Here is a 23,157-nt window from a genome sequence, read left to right as displayed (position 1 = left end):
ATATAACAGTTCATAGTTTGCCAATTTTGCATAGTACACCTATATGTTATTACAGAAAAAAATGCCTGTAATAACTAAAGGGTGTTATCACAGCTTCTCTATATCACTTCAAAGCATTTGCTCAGACATACATCATGCTTAATTAATGTATTTTAATTTATTGTAAGAAATTATGACCAGAGCATGTAATGAGGTTCTGCGCAAGTTTCTCAGTAATTCCCAAGTGTCTTATATAATAAGTTAAATTCCTGTAATAACTGAGCCTTGTTATCACAGCTAAGTTTATCCTTTAATAGCCTTGTCTCATTGATTTACCATGGTTAATCAAAAATGTATTAATTTAATTAAAAAATTAGTTATCAAGGCTATGCATTTAGTTTCTGGCAAAGTCTCAAGAGATCCCTAGAGGCCACTATAAATGAAATAATTTTACAAATAACAAATATATGTTATTACAGATTTAGAAAATTTAAGGAATAAAGAGTAGACAACTCATGAAAGTATCTGTAATAACACACGCCAGTTATTTTCTGTAATAACCCTATAGAGTTATATCTCTGACTGATAATTAAAAAGATTTCAGAAAATTTTAAATTAAAAATATTACGATATTGTTATTATTAGATGAACAATTTGATTATTTTTTAATAATAACTTTAACTTTTTCATTTAAACTAATTAATTTAAGCTAACACTTTATAACCATATATAATTACAAAAGTTACGAAACGTCTCAGTTACAAAACAAGGTAGTTACGAATCGACCAGGTACGAAACGACCAGGTTACGAAACGACGTGCATTCAATTAAACATATTAAAATGCAGCATAAAAGCTTTATTATTTTACCTTACACCATCAAAATAGAAATTTGTGTAAAATTGAAAATGGAAATGGGGAATATGTCAAAGAGACAACAACCCGACCAAAGAGCAGAAAACAGCCGAAAAATGCGGCGGGTTATACATGTTTTGTGAGATCTCAACCATCCCCCTATACCTCTAGTCAATGTCCAATAAACAAACACACAGCAATACGCACAATAAAACTCAGTATAAAAGAAGTCTGAGTCCGATGTCAGAATAGGTAACAGAAGAAACTAAGCAAAATGACAATGATACATAAGTTAACAAAGGACTACTAGCAGTTACTGACATGCCAGCTCCAGACCTCAATTAAACTGATTGAAAGATTATGTCTTCATCATATGAAAATCCAGCACAATCTTTCCCGTTAGGGGTTTAGTATGATACCATCATAAAATATATGAGATGAACATAACCCGTGTCATGCCAACAACTGGTTTTAGAACAAAAGTGTTTATTTCCGATGCAAAGACCCTATGAGTGAATCAATATTAATATGTAACACTCCCAAACTTGTCCATCCCCCCAAACGTGTCGGATTCCCCCAAACGTGTCTTATTTTCTCCCATACGTGTCCGTAATATTCAATATGGCCCAAACGTGTCCGATTTCAAAACCCCCAAACGTGTCTGATAATTGTTATTCGCCAAAACGTGTCCACTGTTAAACGCCAGAACGTCTCACATCTTTTAGCGCCAATACATGTATGTCCTAAATAAAATCAATAATGTTTACGGCATTTCTATGATGGGGGAAACAGTTGATGAGGTAGTAATTTATTAGCATTAGTTTGTTCAATGCCGGTTGTTAATGATTATCATAATTGCAAATTTAATATGTAACATATGAATTAACTTTTTACTGAATTTGCTTATTGTCCAGTTGCAAGTATTTCATGCTCATTTAGATCGAACATACAAATAATTCTAGTGCAGTTGAATTAATCGTTTACTATGTAAATTACTAATAAACTCCGATGATGCCTTTTATTTTAATCCCGACGGCGGGCTTTCAGCAGAATTGACTTCCCATTTTTACAACAGTTCTGATATTTTAAAAGCTCTTCAAATCATAAACTGGTTTTCAGGTTTTTTGATAAATTTTAGGTTTCGAGCATCGACACACGAACAAGAGAATTAACGTCCAGTGCCAAATATTTCATGCATTATTTGAACGAAATCATGTTAACAATAAATATTTTATATAGGTTCTATTATCATACCGGGAATTTTGGATTGGGCCAAAATTTTGACGGTTATTTGGGATTAACACTAGTTGGGATTATAATCTAAAAAAAAATAAGAATGTGTGAAGACCGATTTTTTTATGACTTCAGTAAGAAACTACACAAATCTCCGTTATGTAATAGAGGCCATTTTTAATAAAAGTTGCGGAAATTTTTAAAAAATGTTGCCTTCCAAAATACAACTGATGGCACCATGAAAGAGTGAATTGCTACAAAGGTATTAATGCGCAGAGAATGGGACATTCTCCCTACACGAGGTATCTGATTTAAAATCTACAATTTAACTGAGCATGGCTGCTTACATTTACATCCAACATAGCCGAACGGATGCCCCCACTTTTAACCAGGCTATACTGGCGGTTTAAAAAAGACCTAAAGTAATTTATTTCTATTTTTTAATGAAATAGTAAAATGAGTATACGTTATTGAAAAAAACAATAACCAAATAACCTACGTATTTATAATATGGACACGAATGATAGTTCTAGTAAAAGAAACAAATTAAGCTTTATATGGACACGTTTGGGGGATTGGGCACGTTTGGGTGTTCATTAAAAAATGGACACGTTTGGGCATTTAGACAAATGACACGCTTTGGCGCCCTTTTATGTTTAGACATGTTTTGCAGTTCAGTGACGTCGTGTGGACACGTTTGGGGGAATCGGACACGTTTGGCGGGAAGGACACGTTTCTGAGTTACAAATATATGCCATCTTCAATGACCTGACAACAGTATCGTAACTATATCCCTTCTAAATAAGTCTGTTTAAAGGTTTGGTTAGCTTTTGAGGTGAATGCTGACATTTTTGTGCTTTGTAAAGAATATTACCATAAAAGATTGGATGTGAAATACCTGAAGGTATAAGATGTCTGCATGTTGATTTATATTTACAAATAATGTCCTTGTTAACCGATGATAAAATTTAGTAAATGTTTTGACTAGTTTGTGATATTGAAAACCCTGGTGTAATAATTTTTCAGTAATACAGAGATTTCTTTCGTTAAAATAAAATACGTTGTTACATACACGAATGAATCGAACAAGTTGAGATATATAAACACCATAAGATGGTGACAAGGGAACGTCATTGTGTATGTATGTATGTTCTGTATCTTCCTCTTTTAATTGTAGCACCACCATGGGTTATGGTGGAAAAGAGGACATTTAATATACTGTATCGGTACGAGTTAATATGAGCATTTGCCTACCCAGTTCCCCAGCCTGGCCGTGATGGGTCTTACTACCAGAAAGTTAATCCCCAAAACTATAAGTACAATGCAATGAAACATACTAACACAGAGTCACCTGATTCACTCAACCTCAAAATATTAAAAAATGCAAAATATAAAGGCAAATATATATATATCAGTCAGGGGACTTACTTAAATGAGTGATTTTTTAATCACTGATTCAAGTAACATTGTCTCCACTAATGTCAGTCAGGGGTACTACTTGTAGAAGTAATTTTTATTTACTTGAAGAAGTAATATTAATATACTTATATAAGTAAATTTGTAGCATACTTATACAAGTGTATTTTATTTACTTGTATAGGTAAATAAGTTTTTGGCTTAGTTATGTCCCTTAGACATTCAGATTTTTTTACTTATATAAGTAAAAAAGTCATCCTATCTTCTTTTCTTGAATTCTTAGGACTTCTTTGTTCTAATAGAATTTTAAATTGTCTGTCCTTTGCAGATGTCTTTACTAATCGTGTAAGTGTAATTTCATGGACAATGAAAATCTCATTTGTCTGTTATCTTCAGAACACTGCTCATTTACAAGACCCCAAGGGGCAATTTTTGAAGGCCTTGCGCAAATACTTAAGATCTTTGCGCAATCAGTTTCTTTGTTGAATTAATGAGATGAAACATTGAACTCTAATCAAATATTATGAGCTAACCTGGGAAAAATCATTAAAGGCATGTTTTTACATCTCAAAACTTGAGAATTTTTGTGGGATTGTAAAAAAAATTTACTTATACAAGTAAATTTTTGAGAAAATTAAGGGGAGATTATTCAAACATTATAATTAACTTATATGAGTATATTTTTTTTACTTCTTCAAGTAAATAAAGATTACTTGTACAAGTAGTACCCCTGACTGAATGTTGGAAGTAAGAGTTGTCTTTCTTCAATAATCACCTATTTAAGTAGTACACATAAATCACCAGACTAAGTCCATTGCTAAAATTATCAGAACCAACATCTGTGTTGATATGATGACCGGTCATGTCAGGTGATGACCTTGTACTGAATCTGGGATAATGACATGAAAAATCACTTGTTTAAGTATCATACCTCTATTTTCTTCCAAAAAATCACTTCTTTTAAGTATTATTATTTTAATTACCCCCACTAATTTCAACACCCCCGAACAGTGAAATTTTGATCGCGAACAGTAAAATTTCTTACATAATATGTAAGATGAAACCTTGAATTTTACAGGAAAATTACTCCCACTGCAGGGAAAAATCTGTTTAGAAAGTATCAGTTCATTATGTAAAGCCTTTATTATTGCATTTTTTCAACAAATATAGAGTTTACAGCTAATTGATTGCATCAGAGGCATAAACCTTGCTATTTAAAAGAAGAAAAAGGTTCATTTTTTTCCAATTTTACTAATAATAAGATATAATCTAAACCTATATGTTTAAAATTTTGGTAAAACTACAAAATCACAATTTGAGACAAAATTTCAAATTTGCTACTTAAATAAGTGATTTTTAAATCACTTATTTCAGTAAGTCCCCTGACTGTATATGTATTAATCAACAACATATTCAGCTATGTTGGATAGAATTCAACCTTGTACAAGATTAGGTCAAGTATACTTGTACTTGTACATATGATTATATAAGACTTAGATTGACTTTTGGAACATTCAAATAAAAGATGATTGTCAGTCTGTTTTGTAGAATATCAACTCAATTTTCGAACAGTAATATTGCCAGGCAGACAGGAAAAACTTTTTATTTTTTATTTTATTTTTTGTGTGAAAAATCAGTTTCGATCAGAGAATATTGTTGTTAAGCAGACAGTAAATTCTTGTTTTACATTCTATACTGTGGTCATGGTGGTATAAGCTTTGTGAAACTGAAGGAATGATAATTGAGCACTGTTGACACACTTTAAAGAGATCATCAGACAATTTTGCAAAGCATGATTTTGATTGAGTTAAGCCATTTCAATCGATATTTTATAGTGTGTCCTTCTATGTTGTGATGTTACACTATTGTTTCAGGTAGGGTGAAGGTTGGCGCCTGTAAAAAAACATTTAAACCCGCTGCATTTGTTTGCACCTGTTCTAAGTCAGGAACCTGATGTTCACATGTTCAGTGGTTGTTGTTTGTTGATGTGGTTCATAAGTGTTTCTCGTTTCTCGTTTTTTATATAGATTAAACTGTTGGTTTTCCTGTTTGAATGGTTTTACACTAGTCATTTTTGGGGCCCTTTATAGCTTGCTGTTCAGTGTAAGCCAAGGCTCCGTGTTGAAGGCCATACTTTGACGTATAATGGATTACTTTTACAAATTGAGACTTGGATGGAGAGTTGTCTCATTGGCACTCATACCACATCTTCTTATATCTATGATTGAGAATTGTCAAAAGAAAGCTTGAGGAACAACTTTATATACGACTGCAAAAAATTTTTTTTGCGGTCGTATATTGGTATGACATTGGCGTCGTCGTCGTCGTCCGAAGACAGATTGGTTTTCGCACAGTAACTTTAGTTTAAGTAAATGGATCTCTATGAAATTTTACCATAAGGTTCAATATTTTAAAAGGAAGGTTGGGATTGATTTTGGGGATTATGGTACCAACAGTTAAGGAATTAGGGGCCAAAAAAGGGCCCAAATAAGCATTTTTCTAGTTTCCAGACAATAACTTGTGGAAGGGTGTATGAATCTCTCTGAAATTATACCACAAGTTTCCATACCACAAAGGGATGGTTAGGATTGACTATGGGGGGTTATGGCTCAAACCGTATAGGAATTAGGGGCAAAAAAGGGGGAAAAACAAGGGTTTCATGGTTAATGGACAATTTAAAAGCAGTGTGAGGGAGGTAATCCAAATACATTTAAAGTATTAAAAAAAAGTTGGATTACCTCCCTTACATTGCTTTTAAGGTATTATTTATAAATATTTTGTATTGTCTTTAGGTGATTAGCTGTCAATTAATTTTTAGAAGTTACAATTAAAGGAATATAAATTTTAGCCATGATTATGTCATGTATGTATGTCATTTTCTATTTTAAGACTTTTAAGATGTATTTAAATTGGTAATTATGGTTGCAAACTCCATTGGAAATTTGAATTGAGATTTTGACCATATCTTGAGAGAAAGAATTTTTTTTTTTTTAAAAAAGGGGGGGGGGGGGGGGGGGGGGGGGGGGAGATTAAAAAGAATTTTTCTCATTTCAGATTTCAGAAATTAAAAAGAAAATTTCTTCAAATATTTTTTTTTTTTTTGGAAAATAAAGGGGGGGGGGAGGGTCAATACGCAACAGCATGGTGTATTGCAAAAAAGCAAAAAATTGAATATAAATTCAAATCATATAACCAATTCTAAGTTCTTTGACTACAGTTATTCTGTGTCAGAAACCTATTATGTGTCAAATATTTAATTACAATCCAAATTCAGACCTGTATCAAGCGTGAATATTGTGTCCATTTTTGCCCCAACTGTTCAGGGTTGGCCCTCTGCGGTCGTATCCAGTGAGCTCATCGAAGCATTTTATTTTTATTTCATCTGCAAAAATCAGAAAAAAGAATAGACCGGAAAGAGTAAAAACAGACCGGGCAGGAGAATAAACAATAATTTTTGCATGGCCTCATATAATTATACCCCCGCTATAAAAAAGTGGGGCTATACTGTTTAACCTCTGTCTGTCCATCCATCCGTCAGTCCATCCATCCCTCCGTTTCATGAATATTTTGGTCGCATCTTTCTCAGGAACTGCAATCAAGGATTTCTGAAATTTGGTTTCAGGATTTATATACGTCAGCTATACCGTGTGATGCATTTTCAGATCCATCACTCAACAACTTCCTGTTTACCGAACACTTGTATCATTTTACACATGATAGCCAAGTTCAAAATTTTCGTCACATTTTTCTCAGGAACTACAATACAAGGATTCTTGAAATTTGGTTTCAGGGTTTATATAAGTCAGCTGTACCGTGTGATGCGTTTTTAGATTCATCACTTAAAACAACTTCCTGTTAACGGGCGGGGGTATCATTAGTGAGCAGTAGCTCACACATTTACTTGTTTTTATCAAAAATCTAAAATTGGTCCTCGTAAGACGAGTCACAAATAAGGTTTATGGGTGAGTATAAAAAAATAAAAAGATGTGGTATAAAGTACAGTCAGAGATATAACTCTATAGGGTTATTACAGAAAATAACTGGCGTGTGTTATTACAGATACTTTCATGAGTTGTCTACTCTTTATTCCTTAAATTTTCTAAATCTGTAATAACATATATTTGTTATTTGTAAAATTATTTCATTTATAGTGGCCTCTAGGGATCTCTTGAGACTTTGCCAGAAACTAAATGCATAGCCTTGATAACTAATTTTTTAATTAAATTAATACATTTTTGATTAAAAAATTAGGTAAATCAATGAGACAAGGCTATTAAAGGATAAACTTAGCTGTGATAACAAGGCTCAGTTATTACAGGAATTTAACTTATTATATAAGACACTTGGGAATTACTGAGAAACTTGCGCAGAACCTCATTACATGCTCTGGTCATTATTTCTTACAATAAATTAAAATACATTAATTAAGCATGATGTATGTCTGAGCAAATGCTTTGAAGTGATATAGAGAAGCTGTGATAACACCCTTTAGTTATTACAGGCATTTTTTTCTGTAATAACATATAGGTGTACTATGCAAAATTGGCAAACTATGAACTGTTATATCTTTCAATAGTTAAGTATACATATAGACAAAAGTAATATCAATAGAACTTTTATACATTTTAACTAAACTAATGATGTATATTGTCCCTTTGAAACATATAACATACATAAGTTATCACAGTTCTTTGATTTTTTAGTCCACAATAACAAATGTATGTTATTTTTCTGTAATAACCCTATAGAGTTATATCCCTGACTGAAGTACATCAACAAAAATACCGAACTTCAAGGAAAATTCAAAACGGAAAGTCGCTTAACAATTGGCAAAATAAAATAAAAAACATCAAACAGATCCATCACTTGGTACAAGCATTTCCTTATGTAGAAAATGGTGGATTAGGGCTTCAACAATGAGCAAAGCCCTAAAAGGTCCTTTTTAAATACTATATTTGGTGTATAATGATAAGATTTACCTCTTTGTTTGCATGGGTAATCTGATCATGACCTTATTTTTAATTTTCAGTGGTGTTAAGCTTTGTGGTGTATTTCTCAGATACCAAAACTTGGGAAAAGCAATAGGTTAACTATACATGTATCATGTATATAGCATAGTTATCGTGTTAAAGTGATGCCTATTTAATGTCAACATTTACAGTAAACTATCAATATTACTTAAAGGCAAGACATATCTCTGTGTCAACAGTTTATTTTTATACACAATACAATAACTACAAGAATCATGCAAATAAAAAAGTTGGATGGATTACTGTTTACGGTCCAGTGCCAAATTAAATGCACGTTCAGGACGAGAACAAGATAATGTGATATTCATATAAACCTTGCCTTGTACTAGCTATAGACTGACATGCTGAGCAGGGTTTTAACGTGCTGGTTCACAGGTAACAGCCTGCAGGAGCCAACCAGTCTTTGCTCTTACCATCTTACTCCTAAATGTCGTTTGCTAAGCGAAGAGCAGCAAATACCAATTTTCAAGTCTGTGGTATGACCAAGCTTGTGATTGAACACATGACCTGCCACTCTCAAGGAGAGCATGCTACCAACAGACCTCCAAGGCGGTCAAATAAAATTTAAAAAAAGGCAAATGAGCTCATCATTGGTCATGTTGGTGGACCAAAATGAAAATTTTGACAAATTATGCTTTACTTTTTAGGTTGCACATGTGTAAAATAGACAATATGTTCTTGATGATATCCAATCCTACAGAACAGGTCAAGTAACCATGGTAACTCAGTGTCGATGATCAAAATAAATATTGCAAAAGGATCCTAAATTTCTGAGAGCAAGGTGATGTTCCATAAACAGGTGATTTATACCTTTGAATTTTAGGTTTATACTCTGTACTTTAAAAGAAATGTAAAAGTTGTGAATTATATCTGACTTAGATTACTTTTTACTGATCTTAATCTCCTGGAAAGTCAGTAACTAATAACAGGGATACTAGGACTAACACTGTTATCAGAGTAAATTGTTAAAACAACAGATGTGCAATAAAAATTGTTTGATGTTATAAAAAAAACAAAGAAAAAAAAATGCACGTTGAACTCTTAAAACATTTGTAAAAGATATAGAGTTGGGGATGGGGACTGGAAAGACTAATTTTAATGCATCCATTAACTTACAGATTAATTAAGCTTGATATAAAAAAGGTTATACTAACACCTCTGACATTTTAGTTTGAGTCTTCATAATAATTTATTTTGATTGCCATCCAACTGCATTTATACTGGTAAAATTTTTAAGTGGTGTTTCTAGAAGCTTAATGGGTCAAGATGCGTAATTCATTTCCCATAGGCGACAATGGTAGCGTTTTCTTCAATTCCTCTGTCCATATTGTAAAATTGGAAGAAGGTTCTCACACAGCCTAAGAAGAAAAGCATGTCTGATCTGCTGATTGACAAAATTTAAAGATGCAGTACTACCATAAAAGTTTTGTCTTATTTTTATCACAATGCCCAAGCAGGAAAGACGTTTGAAACACAGGCACTTGTTTCTGTCAATGGGGGTTTCCAATCCACACTTGTACTATTTGTGATGCCGCTTGAGCAAGTGATAAGTCACACAGTTAAGTTCTATACAAACATTTAATAGCTCCAAAGTTTTTGCATCATTATTGTACAGTCTTCTTGAGTCGGTTTCACGAAAATACTTACAACAAAGATTGATCGTAACCCAAGTCAAAGTGGACAGCAGTTCTTACCTGACAGCTGTTCTTTAGCAATAGCAGTTCATGTAGCATTCACAGTTGCCAAATTCAAGGCAATGGTTAATTTGCATATAGGCATTCTAATAGCATTCCATAGCAGTTTCTTAGCAGTTTATTCAGCCTTCACAGTTATTTAGCAGTTATTTTTGACGAAAAATTTAAATGACATACCCGAAAACTGCTATTTTCTCTGAATATTCATGAGAACTGCTATAATAACAGCTATCAATAATGAATATTCATACAAACTGCTAAGTTGTTCATCCTAATATGGTTTTCTAAACTGCTTATTACTGCTATGGATCAGATCCGCCAAAAGTTGGAATACAAAGGTACATGTACATGAATATACAGTGTATAAGATATGAATGCAAAAATAAAATTCTAATATTTTAAGTCTTGTTGAAATTTCAAAAAGTTGTAGTAACTTATATTTGAAACTTTAGCAGACTGCAATCAAATGATGCTATTTAAATACAATCACAGACTTGTTAAGGGGCTGTAAGCATGTTTTGTGAGTACTGTACCTGGCATTAGACCCCTTATTAATTATGTCAGTAGCCGAATAATAGGAACGGTTAAGAATGCACTTTAAATATCAGTGCTTATAAAAATCAACTTATTCAATAAGAGTGGTTACTAGAGACTATTAATTACCATGACTAAGTGATTTTCAGATTAAAAGTTATTCTTTTTTATTATTCTTTAATTAACCAAATGTATACTACTAATTTGAAGCCTCTCTCTATATATATTTTATGTGGACCAAAAGACAACAGTTATCTCCTCTTTTTAATTTCTTAATACATGTAATATATTATGTTTCCACTTTCTGAAACAAACTTAAGAAACATATATTAACTTCATTAAATGGACTGTTTGGTCAATATTAACCAATCAGCTATTTGCAGCCTAGGTTTCCCTACTATTCCCTCCCCCTTTTTTTCAACTCTTGAATATGATTTTTTTTTGTTTTTTTTTTACAAAATTATATCAAAATATTCTTTTTTTTTTGTTTTCAAATAACATCTTGCTCTGTAAGTTTATGCTAGTATTTTATCACAATCCTGTAAACCAGATATTCTATGTGAATAAACAACTATCCCCCTTTTTTTGGGCTTTCTGTATGATTTCTGTTTTCCTCTACAAAGTCATGAAAGTTAGTCATGAAATACACATGCATTAAACTATACTTCAACTTACTGTAGTGCAGGTGTGTGAAAGTATTCCATTTAGCAAAAATATTTAACTTTATAATTGACAAAAATACAGTTTTTCACCAGCAAGTATTTACACACAGCTTGGAGCCAAAATGCACATTTGAAAATGATCAAATAATCTTCAAATAAAGGTTTACTTTCAAGCTGAAAACACAGCCAGATTCAAGCATTTTTGTAACAAAGATTAAAACCAAAACTGCTATCAAACTGCTATCGAACTGCTGTCATAACTGTTGTCCAATTGACAAATTGACAGCAGTTTAAGAAGGTATTCAAACTGCTAAGATGAATGCTAAGAAATGGTGAAATAAAGCAGTTTTTCAAACTGCTATTAGATGGACTGCTATGAACAGCTAAAAGACTGCTAAAAATATGAAGAACTGGTAAATAACAGCTAAAAAACAGCTAATGATAGCAGTTCAATTTGACTTGGGAAGTCATGAACAATTCAGTATACTTATGATCAATCTTTGTCATAAGTTTCTTTGTGAAACCAGTGGCGAACCAGAAATTTTCATAAGGGGGGTCCACTGACTGCCTAAGAAGGGGCCACTCCAGTCATGCTTCAGTGATTCCCTATATAATCAACCAATTTTTTCCACAAAAGGGGTGGGGGGGGGGGGGGGTGGGGCACCCTGGCCCCCTCTAAATCTGCCTCTGGAAACTGACTCCTGCTCTTCAAAAAATCTCAAATGTTTATGCCCAGTCAAGTACTAAAAATAGCATCATGTCCCATACAGGTTTTTTTATTTCTATTTATAGTTGAGTTCCTCACTCTGAGGCGCATTACGGATATTGACCCATTTGGATCATATCTTGGAACCAGTAGGTAAACAGGACCAGTTGACAGTTCTCATCACTTGATATCTTCCTTTGTATAACATGTATCATTTGCGTTAACTTCTCCTCTGAAATTACTCGGACAACTGGAACCAAACTTGTCCTCAATCATTTCTTTGGGTAGCTTACGTCTAAAAAAGGTATGTTGGATTCTCAATCCATCCAACAAACTTTGCCACCAAGGGTTAAGATAGTACATATGGGGTAAGTTATTTATATGAAAATTATTATAATTAGAGAAAATCTGATAATGCAGAAATATTTAGAATGTCAAAATCTGATAATGCAGAAATATTGAGAATGTTCCAGATCTACCATATATATATATATATCTACCATGTCTACATGCAGCTAGTCTTTCTTCTACCAAAATTGTCAGACAACCCCTTATAGGAGTTATTCCCCTTAAATGACAATATTTTTCAGTTTTTGCTATTTCATTATATTGGAAACTCAAATAAATAGAGAAAAACTAAAATGTAAAAGTATCATCTTCACCAGCCAAGGAGGTGATCCTGTCCCTCCTCTCAATAGTATCATCTTCACTAGCCAAGGAATATGATCCTGTCCCTCCTCTCAATAGTATCATCTTCACTAGCCAAGGAATATGATCCTGTCCCTCCTCTCAATAGTATCATCTTCACTAGCCAAGGAATATGATCCTGTCCCTCCTCTCAATAGTATCATCTTCACTAGCCAAGGAATATGATCCTGCCCCTCCTCTCAATAGTATCATCTTCACTAGCCAAGGAATATGATCCTGTCCCTCCTCTCAATAGTATCATCTTCACTAGCCAAGGAATATGATCCTGTCCCTCCTCTCAATAGTATCATCTTCACTAAACAAGGAATATGATCCTGTCCCTCCTCTCAATAGTATCATCTTCACTAGCCAAGGAATATGATCCTGCCCCTCCTCTCAATAGTATCATCTTCACTAGCCAAGGAATATGATCCTGTCCCTCCTCTCAATAGTATCATCTTCACTAGCCAAGGAATATGATCCTGCCCCTCCTCTCAATAGTATCATCTTCACTAGCCAAGGAATATGATCCTGCCCCTCCTCTCAATAGTATCATCTTCACTAGCCAAGGAATATGATCCTGTCCCTCCTCTCAATAGTATCATCTTCACTAGCCAAGGAATATGATCCTGTCCCTCCTCTCAATAGTATCATCTTCACTAAACAAGGAATATGATCCTGTCCCTCCTCTCAATAGTATCATCTTCACTAGCCAAGGAATATGATCCTGTCCCTCCTCTCAATAGTATCATCTTCACTAGCCAAGGAATATGATCCTGTCCCTCCTCTCAATAGTATCATCTTCACTAGCCAAGGAATATGATCCTGTCCCTCCTCTCAATAGTATCATCTTCACTAGCCAAGGAATATGATCCTGTCCCTCCTCTCAATAGTATCATCTTCACTAGCCAAGGAATATGATCCTGTCCCTCCTCTCAATAGTATCATCTTCACTAGCCAAGGAATATGATCCTGTCCCTCCTCTCAATAGTATCATCTTCACTAGCCAAGGAATATGATCCTGTCCCTCCTCTCAATAGTATCATCTTCACTAGCCAAGGAGGTGATCCTGTCCCTCCTCTCAATAGTATCATCTTCACTGGCCAAGGAATATGATCCTGTCCCTCCTCTCAATAGTATCATCTTCACTGGCCAAGGAATATGATCCTGTCCCTCCTCTCAATAGTATCATCTTCACTAGCCAAGGAATATGATCCTGTCCCTCCTCTCAATAGTATCATCTTCACTGGCCAGGGAATATGATCCTGTCCCTCCTCTCAATAGTATCATCTTCACTAGCCAAGGAATATGATCCTGTCCCTCCTCTCAATAGTATCATCTTCACTGGCCAAGGAATATGATCCTGTCCCTCCTCTCAATAGTATCATCTTCACTGGCCAAGGAATATGATCCTGTCCCTCCTCTCAATAGTATCATCTTCCCTAGCCAAGGAATATGATCCTGTCCCTCCTCTCAATAGTATCATCTTCCCTAGCCAAGGAATATGATCCTGTCCCTCCTCTCAATAGTATCATCTTCACTAGCCAAGGAATATGATCCTGTCCCTCCTCTCAATAGTATCATCTTCACTGGCCAAGGAATATGATCCTGTCCCTCCTCTCAATAGTATCATCTTCACTAGCCAAGGAATATGATCCTGTCCCTCCTCTCAATAGTATCATCTTCACTAGCCAAGGAATATGATCCTGTCCCTCCTCTCAATAGTATCATCTTCACTGGCCAAGGAATATGATCCTGTCCCTCCTCTCAATAGTATCTCAAAAGTATCATCTTCACTAGCCAAGGAATATGATCCTGTCCCTCCTCTCAATAGTATCATCTTCACTAGCCAAGGAATATGATCCTGTCCCTCCTCTCAATAGTATCATCTTCACTAGCCAAGGAATATGATCCTGCCCCTCCTCTTAATAGTATCATCTTCACTAGCCAAGGAATATGATCCTGTCCCTCCTCTCAATAGTATCATCTTCACTAGCCAAGGAATATGATCCTGTCCCTCCTCTCAATAGTATCATCTTCACTAGCCAAGGAATATGATCCTGTCCCTCCTCTCAATAGTATCATCTTCACTAGCCAAGGAATATGATCCTGCCCCTCCTCTCAATAGTATCATCTTCACTAGCCAAGGAATATGATCCTGTCCCTCCTCTCAATAGTATCATCTTCACTAGCCAAGGAATATGATCCTGTCCCTCCTCTCAATAGTATCATCTTCACTAGCCAAGGAATATGATCCTGTCCCTCCTCTCAATAGTATCATCTTCACTAGCCAAGGAATATGATCCTGTCCCTCCTCTCAATAGTATCATCTTCACTGGCCAAGGAATATGATCCTGTCCCTCCTCTCAATAGTATCATCTTCACTAAACAAGGAATATGATCCTGTCCCTCCTCTCAATAGTATCATCTTCACTGGCCAAGGAATATGATCCTGTCCCTCCTCTCAATAGTATCATCTTCACTGGCCAAGGAATATGATCCTGTCCCTCCTCTCAATAGTATCATCTTCACTGGCCAAGGAATATGATCCTGTCCCTCCTCTCAATAGTATCATCTTCACTGGCCAAGGAATATGATCCTGTCCCTCCTCTCAATAGTATCATCTTCACTAGCCAAGGAATATGATCCTGTCCCTCCTCTCAATAGTATCATCTTCACTAGCCAAGGAATATGATCCTGTCCCTCCTCTCAATAGTATCATCTTCACTAGCCAAGGAATATGATCCTGTCCCTCCTCTCAATAGTATCATCTTCACTAGCCAAGGAATATGATCCTGTCCCTCCTCTCAATAGGCTAAAATGTAAAAGTATCATCTTCACTAGCCAAGGAATATGATCCTGTCCCTCCTCTCAATAGTATCATCTTCACTAGCCAAGGAATATGATCCTGTCCCTCCTCTCAATAGGCTAAAATGTAAAAGTATCATCTTCACTAAACAAGGAATATGATCCTGTCCCTCCTCTCAATAGTATCATCTTCACTAGCCAAGGAATATGATCCTGTCCCTCCTCTCAATAGTATCATCTTCACTAGCCAAGGAATATGATCCTGTCCCTCCTCTCAATAGTATCATCTTCACTAGCCAAGGAATATGATCCTGTCCCTCCTCTCAATAGTATCATCTTCACTAGCCAAGGAATATGATCCTGTCCCTCCTCTCAATAGTATCATCTTCACTATTCAAGGAATATGATCCTGTCCCTCCTCTCAATAGGCTAAAATGTAAAAGTATCATCTTCACTAAACAAGGAATATGATCCTGTCCCTCCTCTCAATAGTATCATCTTCACTAGCCAAGGAATATGATCCTGTCCCTCCTCTCAATAGTATCATCTTCACTAGCCAAGGAATATGATCCTGTCCCTCCTCTCAATAGTATCATCTTCACTAAACAAGGAATATGATCCTGCCCCTCCTCTCAATAGTATCATCTTCACTAGCCAAGGAATATGATCCTGTCCCTCCTCTCAATAGTATCATCTTCACTAGCCAAGGAATATGATCCTGTCCCTCCTCTCAATAGTATCATCTTCACTGGCCAAGGAATATGATCCTGTCCCTCCTCTCAATAGTATCATCTTCACTAGCCAAGGAATATGATCCTGTCCCTCCTCTCAATAGTATCATCTTCACTAGCCAAGGAATATGATCCTGTCCCTCCTCTCAATAGTATCATCTTCATTGGCCAAGGAATATGATCCTGTCCCTCCTCTCAATAGTATCATCTTCACTGGCCAAGGAATATGATCCTGTCCCTCCTCTCAATAGTATCTCAAAAGTATCATCTTCACTAGCCAAGGAATATGATCCTGTCCCTCCTCTCAATAGTATCATCTTCACTAGCCAAGGAATATGATCCTGTCCCTCCTCTCAATAGTATCATCTTCACTAGCCAAGGAATATGATCCTGCCCCTCCTCTTAATAGTATCATCTTCACTAGCCAAGGAATATGATCCTGTCCCTCCTCTCAATAGTATCATCTTCACTAGCCAAGGAATATGATCCTGTCCCTCCTCTCAATAGTATCATCTTCACTAGCCAAGGAATATGATCCTGTCCCTCCTCTCAATAGTATCATCTTCACTAGCCAAGGAATATGATCCTGCCCCTCCTCTCAATAGTATCATCTTCACTAGCCAAGGAATATGATCCTGTCCCTCCTCTCAATAGTATCATCTTCACTAGCCAAGGAATATGATCCTGTCCCTCCTCTCAATAGTATCATCTTCACTAGCCAAGGAATATGATCCTGTCCCTCCTCTCAATAGTATCATCTTCACTAGCCAAGGAATATGATCCTGTCCCTCCTCTCAATAGTATCATCTTCACTGGCCAAGGAATATGATCCTGTCCCTCCTCTCAATAGTATCATCTTCACTAAACAAGGAATATGATCCTGTCCCTCCTCTCAATAGTATCATCTTCACTGGCCAAGGAATATGATCCTGTCCCTCCTCTCAATAGTATCATCTTCACTGGCCAAGGAATATGATCCTGTCCCTCCTCTCAATAGTATCATCTTCACTGGCCAAGGAATATGATCCTGTCCCTCCTCTCAATAGTATCATCTTCACTGGCCAAGGAATATGATCCTGTCCCTCCTCTCAATAGTATCATCTTCACTAGCCAAGGAATATGATCCTGTCCCTCCTCTCAATAGTATCATCTTCACTAGCCAAGGAATATGATCCTGTCCCTCCTCTCAATAGTATCATCTTCACTAGCCAAGGAATATGATCCTGTCCCTCCTCTCAATAGTATCATCTTCACTAGCCAAGGAATATGATCCTGTCCCTCCTCTCAATAGGCTAAAATGTAAAAGTATCATCTTCACTAGCCAAGGAATATGATCCTGTCCCTCCTCTCAATAGTATCATCTTCACTAGCCAAGGAATATGATCCTGTCCCTCCTCTCAATAGGCTAAAATGTAAAAGTATCATCTTCACTAAACAAGGAATATGATCCTGTCCCTCCTCTCAATAGTATCATCTTCACTAGCCAAGGAATATGATCCTGTCCCTCCTCTCAATAGTATCATCTTCACTAGCCAAGGAATATGATCCTGTCCCTCCTCTCAATAGTATCATCTTCACTAGCCAAGGAATATGATCCTGTCCCTCCTCTCAATAGTATCATCTTCACTAGCCAAGGAATATGATCCTGTCCCTCCTCTCAATAGTATCATCTTCACTATTCAAGGAATATGATCCTGTCCCTCCTCTCAATAGGCTAAAATGTAAAAGTATCATCTTCACTAAACAAGGAATATGATCCTGTCCCTCCTCTCAATAGTATCATCTTCACTAGCCAAGGAATATGATCCTGTCCCTCCTCTCAATAGTATCATCTTCACTAGCCAAGGAATATGATCCTGTCCCTCCTCTCAATAGTATCATCTTCACTAAACAAGGAATATGATCCTGCCCCTCCTCTCAATAGTATCATCTTCACTAGCCAAGGAATATGATCCTGTCCCTCCTCTCAATAGTATCATCTTCACTAGCCAAGGAATATGATCCTGTCCCTCCTCTCAATAGTATCATCTTCACTAAACAAGGAATATGATCCTGCCCCTCCTCTCAATAGTATCATCTTCACTAGCCAAGGAATATGATCCTGTCCCTCCTCTCAATAGTATCATCTTCACTAGCCAAGGAATATGATCCTGTCCCTCCTCTCAATAGTATCATCTTCACTAGCCAAGGAATATGATCCTGCCCCTCCTCTCAATAGTATCATCTTCACTAGCCAAGGAATATGTTCTGCCCCTCCTCTCAATAGTATCATCTTCACTAGCCAAGGAATATGATCCTGTCCCTCCTCTCAATAGTATCATCTTCACTAGCCAAGGAATATGATCCTGCCCCTCCTCTCAATAGTATCATCTTCACTAGCCAAGGAATATGATCCTGCCCCTCCTCTCAATAGGCTAAAATGTAAAAGTATCATCTTCACTAGCCAAGGAATATGATCCTGTCCCTCCTCTCAATAGTATCATCTTCACTAGCCAAGGAATATGATCCTGTCCCTCCTCTCAATAGTATCATCTTCACTAGCCAAGGAATATGATCCTGTCCCTCCTCTCAATAGTATCATCTTCACTAGCCAAGGAATATGATCCTGTCCTTCCTCTCAATAGGCTAAAATGTAAAAGTATCATCTTCACTAGCCAAGGAATATGATCCTGTCCCTCCTCTCAATAGTATCATCTTCACTAGCCAAGGAATATGATCCTGTCCCTCCTCTCAATAGGCTAAAATGTAAAAGTATCATCTTCACTAAACAAGGAATATGATCCTGTCCCTCCTCTCAATAGTATCATCTTCACTAGCCAAGGAATATGATCCTGTCCCTCCTCTCAATAGTATCATCTTCACTAGCCAAGGAATATGATCCTGTCCCTCCTCTCAATAGTATCATCTTCACTAGCCAAGGAATATGATCCTGTCCCTCCTCTCAATAGTATCATCTTCACTAGCCAAGGAATATGATCCTGTCCCTCCTCTCAATAGTATCATCTTCACTAGCCAAGGAATATGATCCTGTCCCTCCTCTCAATAGGCTAAAATGTAAAAGTATCATCTTCACTAAACAAGGAATATGATCCTGTCCCTCCTCTCAATAGTATCATCTTCACTAGCCAAGGAATATGATCCTGTCCCTCCTCTCAATAGTATCATCTTCACTAGCCAAGGAATATGATCCTGTCCCTCCTCTCAATAGTATCATCTTCACTAGCCAAGGAATATGATCCTGTCCCTCCTCTCAATAGTATCATCTTCACTAGCCAAGGAATATGATCCTGTCCCTCCTCTCAATAGTATCATCTTCACTAGCCAAGGAATATGATCCTGTCCCTCCTCTCAATAGTATCATCTTCACTAGCCAAGGAATATGATCCTGTCCCTCCTCTCAATAGTATCATCTTCACTAAACAAGGAATATGATCCTGTCCCTCCTCTCAATAGTATCATCTTCACTAGCCAAGGAATATGATCCTGTCCCTCCTCTCAATAGTATCATCTTCACTAGCCAAGGAATATGATCCTGTCCCTCCTCTCAATAGTATCATCTTCACTAGCCAAGGAATATGATCCTGTCCCTCCTCTCAATAGTATCATCTTCACTAGCCAAGGAATATGATCCTGTCCCTCCTCTCAATAGTATCATCTTCACTAGCCAAGGAATATGATCCTGTCCCTCCTCTCAATAGTATCATCTTCACTAAACAAGGAATATGATCCTGTCCCTCCTCTCAATAGTATCATCTTCACTAGCCAAGGAATATGATCCTGTCCCTCCTCTCAATAGTATCATCTTCACTAGCCAAGGAATATGATCCTGTCCCTCCTCTCAATAGTATCATCTTCACTAGCCAAGGAATATGATCCTGTCCCTCCTCTCAATAGTATCATCTTCACTAGCCAAGGAATATGATCCTGTCCCTCCTCTCAATAGTATCATCTTCACTAGCCAAGGAATATGATCCTGTCCCTCCTCTCAATAGTATCATCTTCACTAAACAAGGAATATGATCCTGCCCCTCCTCTCAATAGTATCATCTTCACTAGCCAAGGAAATCTTCACTAGCCAAGGAATATGATCCTGTCCCTCCTCTCAATAGTATCATCTTCACTAGCCAAGGAATATGATCCTGTCCCTCCTCTCAATAGTATCATCTTCACTAGCCAAGGAATATGATCCTGTCCCTCCTCTCAATAGTATCATCTTCACTAGCCAAGGAATATGATCCTGTCCCTCCTCTCAATAGTATCATCTTCACTAGCCAAGGAATATGATCCTGTCCCTCCTCTCAATAGTATCATCTTCACTAAACAAGGAATATGATCCTGCCCCTCCTCTCAATAGTATCATCTTCACTAGCCAAGGAAACCTTCACTAGCCAAGGAATATGATCCTGTCCCTCCTCTCAATAGTATCATCTTCACTAGCCAAGGAATATGATCCTGTCCCTCCTCTCAATAGGAGGCTGGATTGTAACTCTTGGCTAGCAAAGACAAACAAAAATCTGCAGGACAAAGATTTACAAATAGGTCAACATAGCTAAAATTCTGTCGACTCCTTATTGCTCTTAAAAACAACAATGTTTACCCCTTTTTTAAGTTCAATTTGTTTATAAACAATATTTGATAGAGAGAAAGTGAAATAAAGAAATAAAGATCAACAGGACAAGATCTATAAATAAGATAAAATGATTGTTTGTACAGGTCAGAGTTATCTTTCTTTGCACTTGTGTTTATAGTATTTTATGATTGTGTTTTTTAGGGTCTTTATATGAGACAAAGTTATTTTGTTGATGTCACCTTAGACCTTTAATAAAGAATCTACATATCTTTACAACCGAGTGCTTGTTATACTCATGCCTATTTCCACCCGGTTTCATATCAACATCATTGGAGCCTCTAGTTACTACATTGTATCACCATATCATCATGATCATTTTCACGTTTCAGTGACATCTTTTATTTTTTGCAGGAACACATGAACCATTAAGTAACAATGATATAGGTTTCTATTGTAAAACAAATCTGAAATCATGGCATCTCTTCCCGAAGAAGAGGAGAATTATGTCCGATTAGCGTTATTATTGAAAGGAGTGACACCTAGAGCAGTCCGTACTTATTTTGACAGAGAATTTCCACCTACCTCTCTACCCTCAACACTAAGTACAAGCCACAACACTCTTTTGGACTTAAAAGTAAAGAGAATCATAAACCAGGCTCAGTGGAATCTTTTGATTCCAAGAAATGGTAGGTCTTTATGTGACTGTAGAAATTTTGTTAATTAAGATTTCATTAACATGTGGTTCACACATATTTTTTTTTCTGGTGATGGCTACTAAACAAAAAAAATCTTATTTATGAATGAACATCTTCAATACTTTTGTCTCGCCTTGACGAGTCAAAAAGCGAGACATGGGTATGCTGTTTCCGGCGACGGCGTCAACAATGTATTAGTTTGTGATTAGGTCTAGTTTATGGTGAACCACTAGTGCTAGGTCAATGATATTTGGTATACAGTTGTATTAGGATTGGCACATCTCATTACCATGGAGATTATTTGGCCCCTCCCCCTCAGTCATGGTCTATTGACTTCGAAACTTTACTTAGTTTACATGTATTAGTTTGTGATTAGGTCAGTTTATAGGGAACCACTAGTGGTAGGTCAATGATATTTGGTATGCAGTTGTATAAGCATTGGCATATCTCATTTCCATGGAGATTTTAAGCCCCGTACCTTCAGTCATGGTTCATTGACTTTGAATATTTGTATAACTTACATATTAAAGTATTGCTATTTTAATTTCAACATTTGCATTATCAAAATAACAAATAGGCGAGACATATCTCTGTGTTAACAGTTTATTTTGTTAAGTGAAATACTCACTTATTATAAGTCATATGATAACTTATTTTTACAGAAAAAATATGCCTGTAATAACTAAAGGGTGTTATTACAGCTTCTCTACATAACTTCAAAGCCTTTGCTCAGACATATATATATCATGCTTAATCACAATGTATTTTAATTTATTGTAAGAAATAATGATCAGAGCATGTAATGAGGTTCCAAGTAATTCCCAAGTGTCTCATAAAATACATGTAATAAGTTACATGCCTGTAATAACTAAGCCTTGTTAAGTTTCATCACTTGAAATCCTTGTCTCATTGATTTACCATGGTTGATTAAAAATGTTTTAATTTAGTTTGAAAACTAGTTATCAAGGCTATGTATTAAGTTACTGCGCAAAGTTTCAAGAACTCCCAAGTGCCCACCAAAAATGAAAATACTTATGATTATTTAATAAATAACAAACATATGTTACAGATGAAGAAATTTTAGAAACAAAGAGTAGACAACTCAAGAAATTATCTGTAATAACAACATGTATGTTTTTTTCTCTAATAACTTATCTAATTTATACCCTTGACTGTTGTAGTAAAACCCTCATATTACAGACTTTCAATATAAAATGAATGATAAATAAAACAGGTGAGACATTTCAGCATGTGCTCTCTTGTTAAATGTAAACAGAAATGATAAATCGTTGTGTTATTAAATGAAATTAATCTGTTTTTGTTCGTGTTCTTAAAAATAAATTTCTAACATTCGAAAAGATCTGGAAATGTTGTTTATGAAATAATTTTACGGAACGAAAACCTATGTTAATAGCACATGCATATGTCATGTATATAGCACTTCACAATAAATAAAAAAAAGAAGATGTGGTATGATTGCCAATGAGACAACTCTTCACAAGAGACCAAATGACAAAGAAATTAACAACTATAGATCGCGGTACGGCTTTCAACAATG

The 23,157-nt window shown here is 36.1% G+C and overlaps 1 protein-coding gene across 1 annotated transcript in view; it reads left to right on the top strand.

Annotated features, from left to right (window-relative positions):
• Positions 1 to 23,157, top strand: part of LOC127717426 (uncharacterized) — a 65,202-nt gene that overhangs the window by 2,037 nt on the left and 40,008 nt on the right. The window contains exons 2-3 of the mRNA XM_052223067.1: positions 9,160 to 9,311; positions 21,316 to 21,590. Of these exons, the coding sequence (XP_052079027.1) occupies positions 21,377 to 21,590 (214 nt within the window). The 5' untranslated portion in view covers positions 9,160 to 9,311; positions 21,316 to 21,376. The remainder of the gene's footprint in view (positions 1 to 9,159; positions 9,312 to 21,315; positions 21,591 to 23,157) is intronic.

Source organism: Mytilus californianus, unplaced genomic scaffold (assembly GCF_021869535.1).
Source record: "Mytilus californianus isolate M0D057914Y unplaced genomic scaffold, xbMytCali1.0.p SCAF_10, whole genome shotgun sequence".
Taxonomy (NCBI): domain Eukaryota; kingdom Metazoa; phylum Mollusca; class Bivalvia; order Mytilida; family Mytilidae; genus Mytilus; species Mytilus californianus.
Note: the sequence above shows the minus strand (reverse complement) of the source record. Positions and strands in the feature narration are given on the sequence as shown.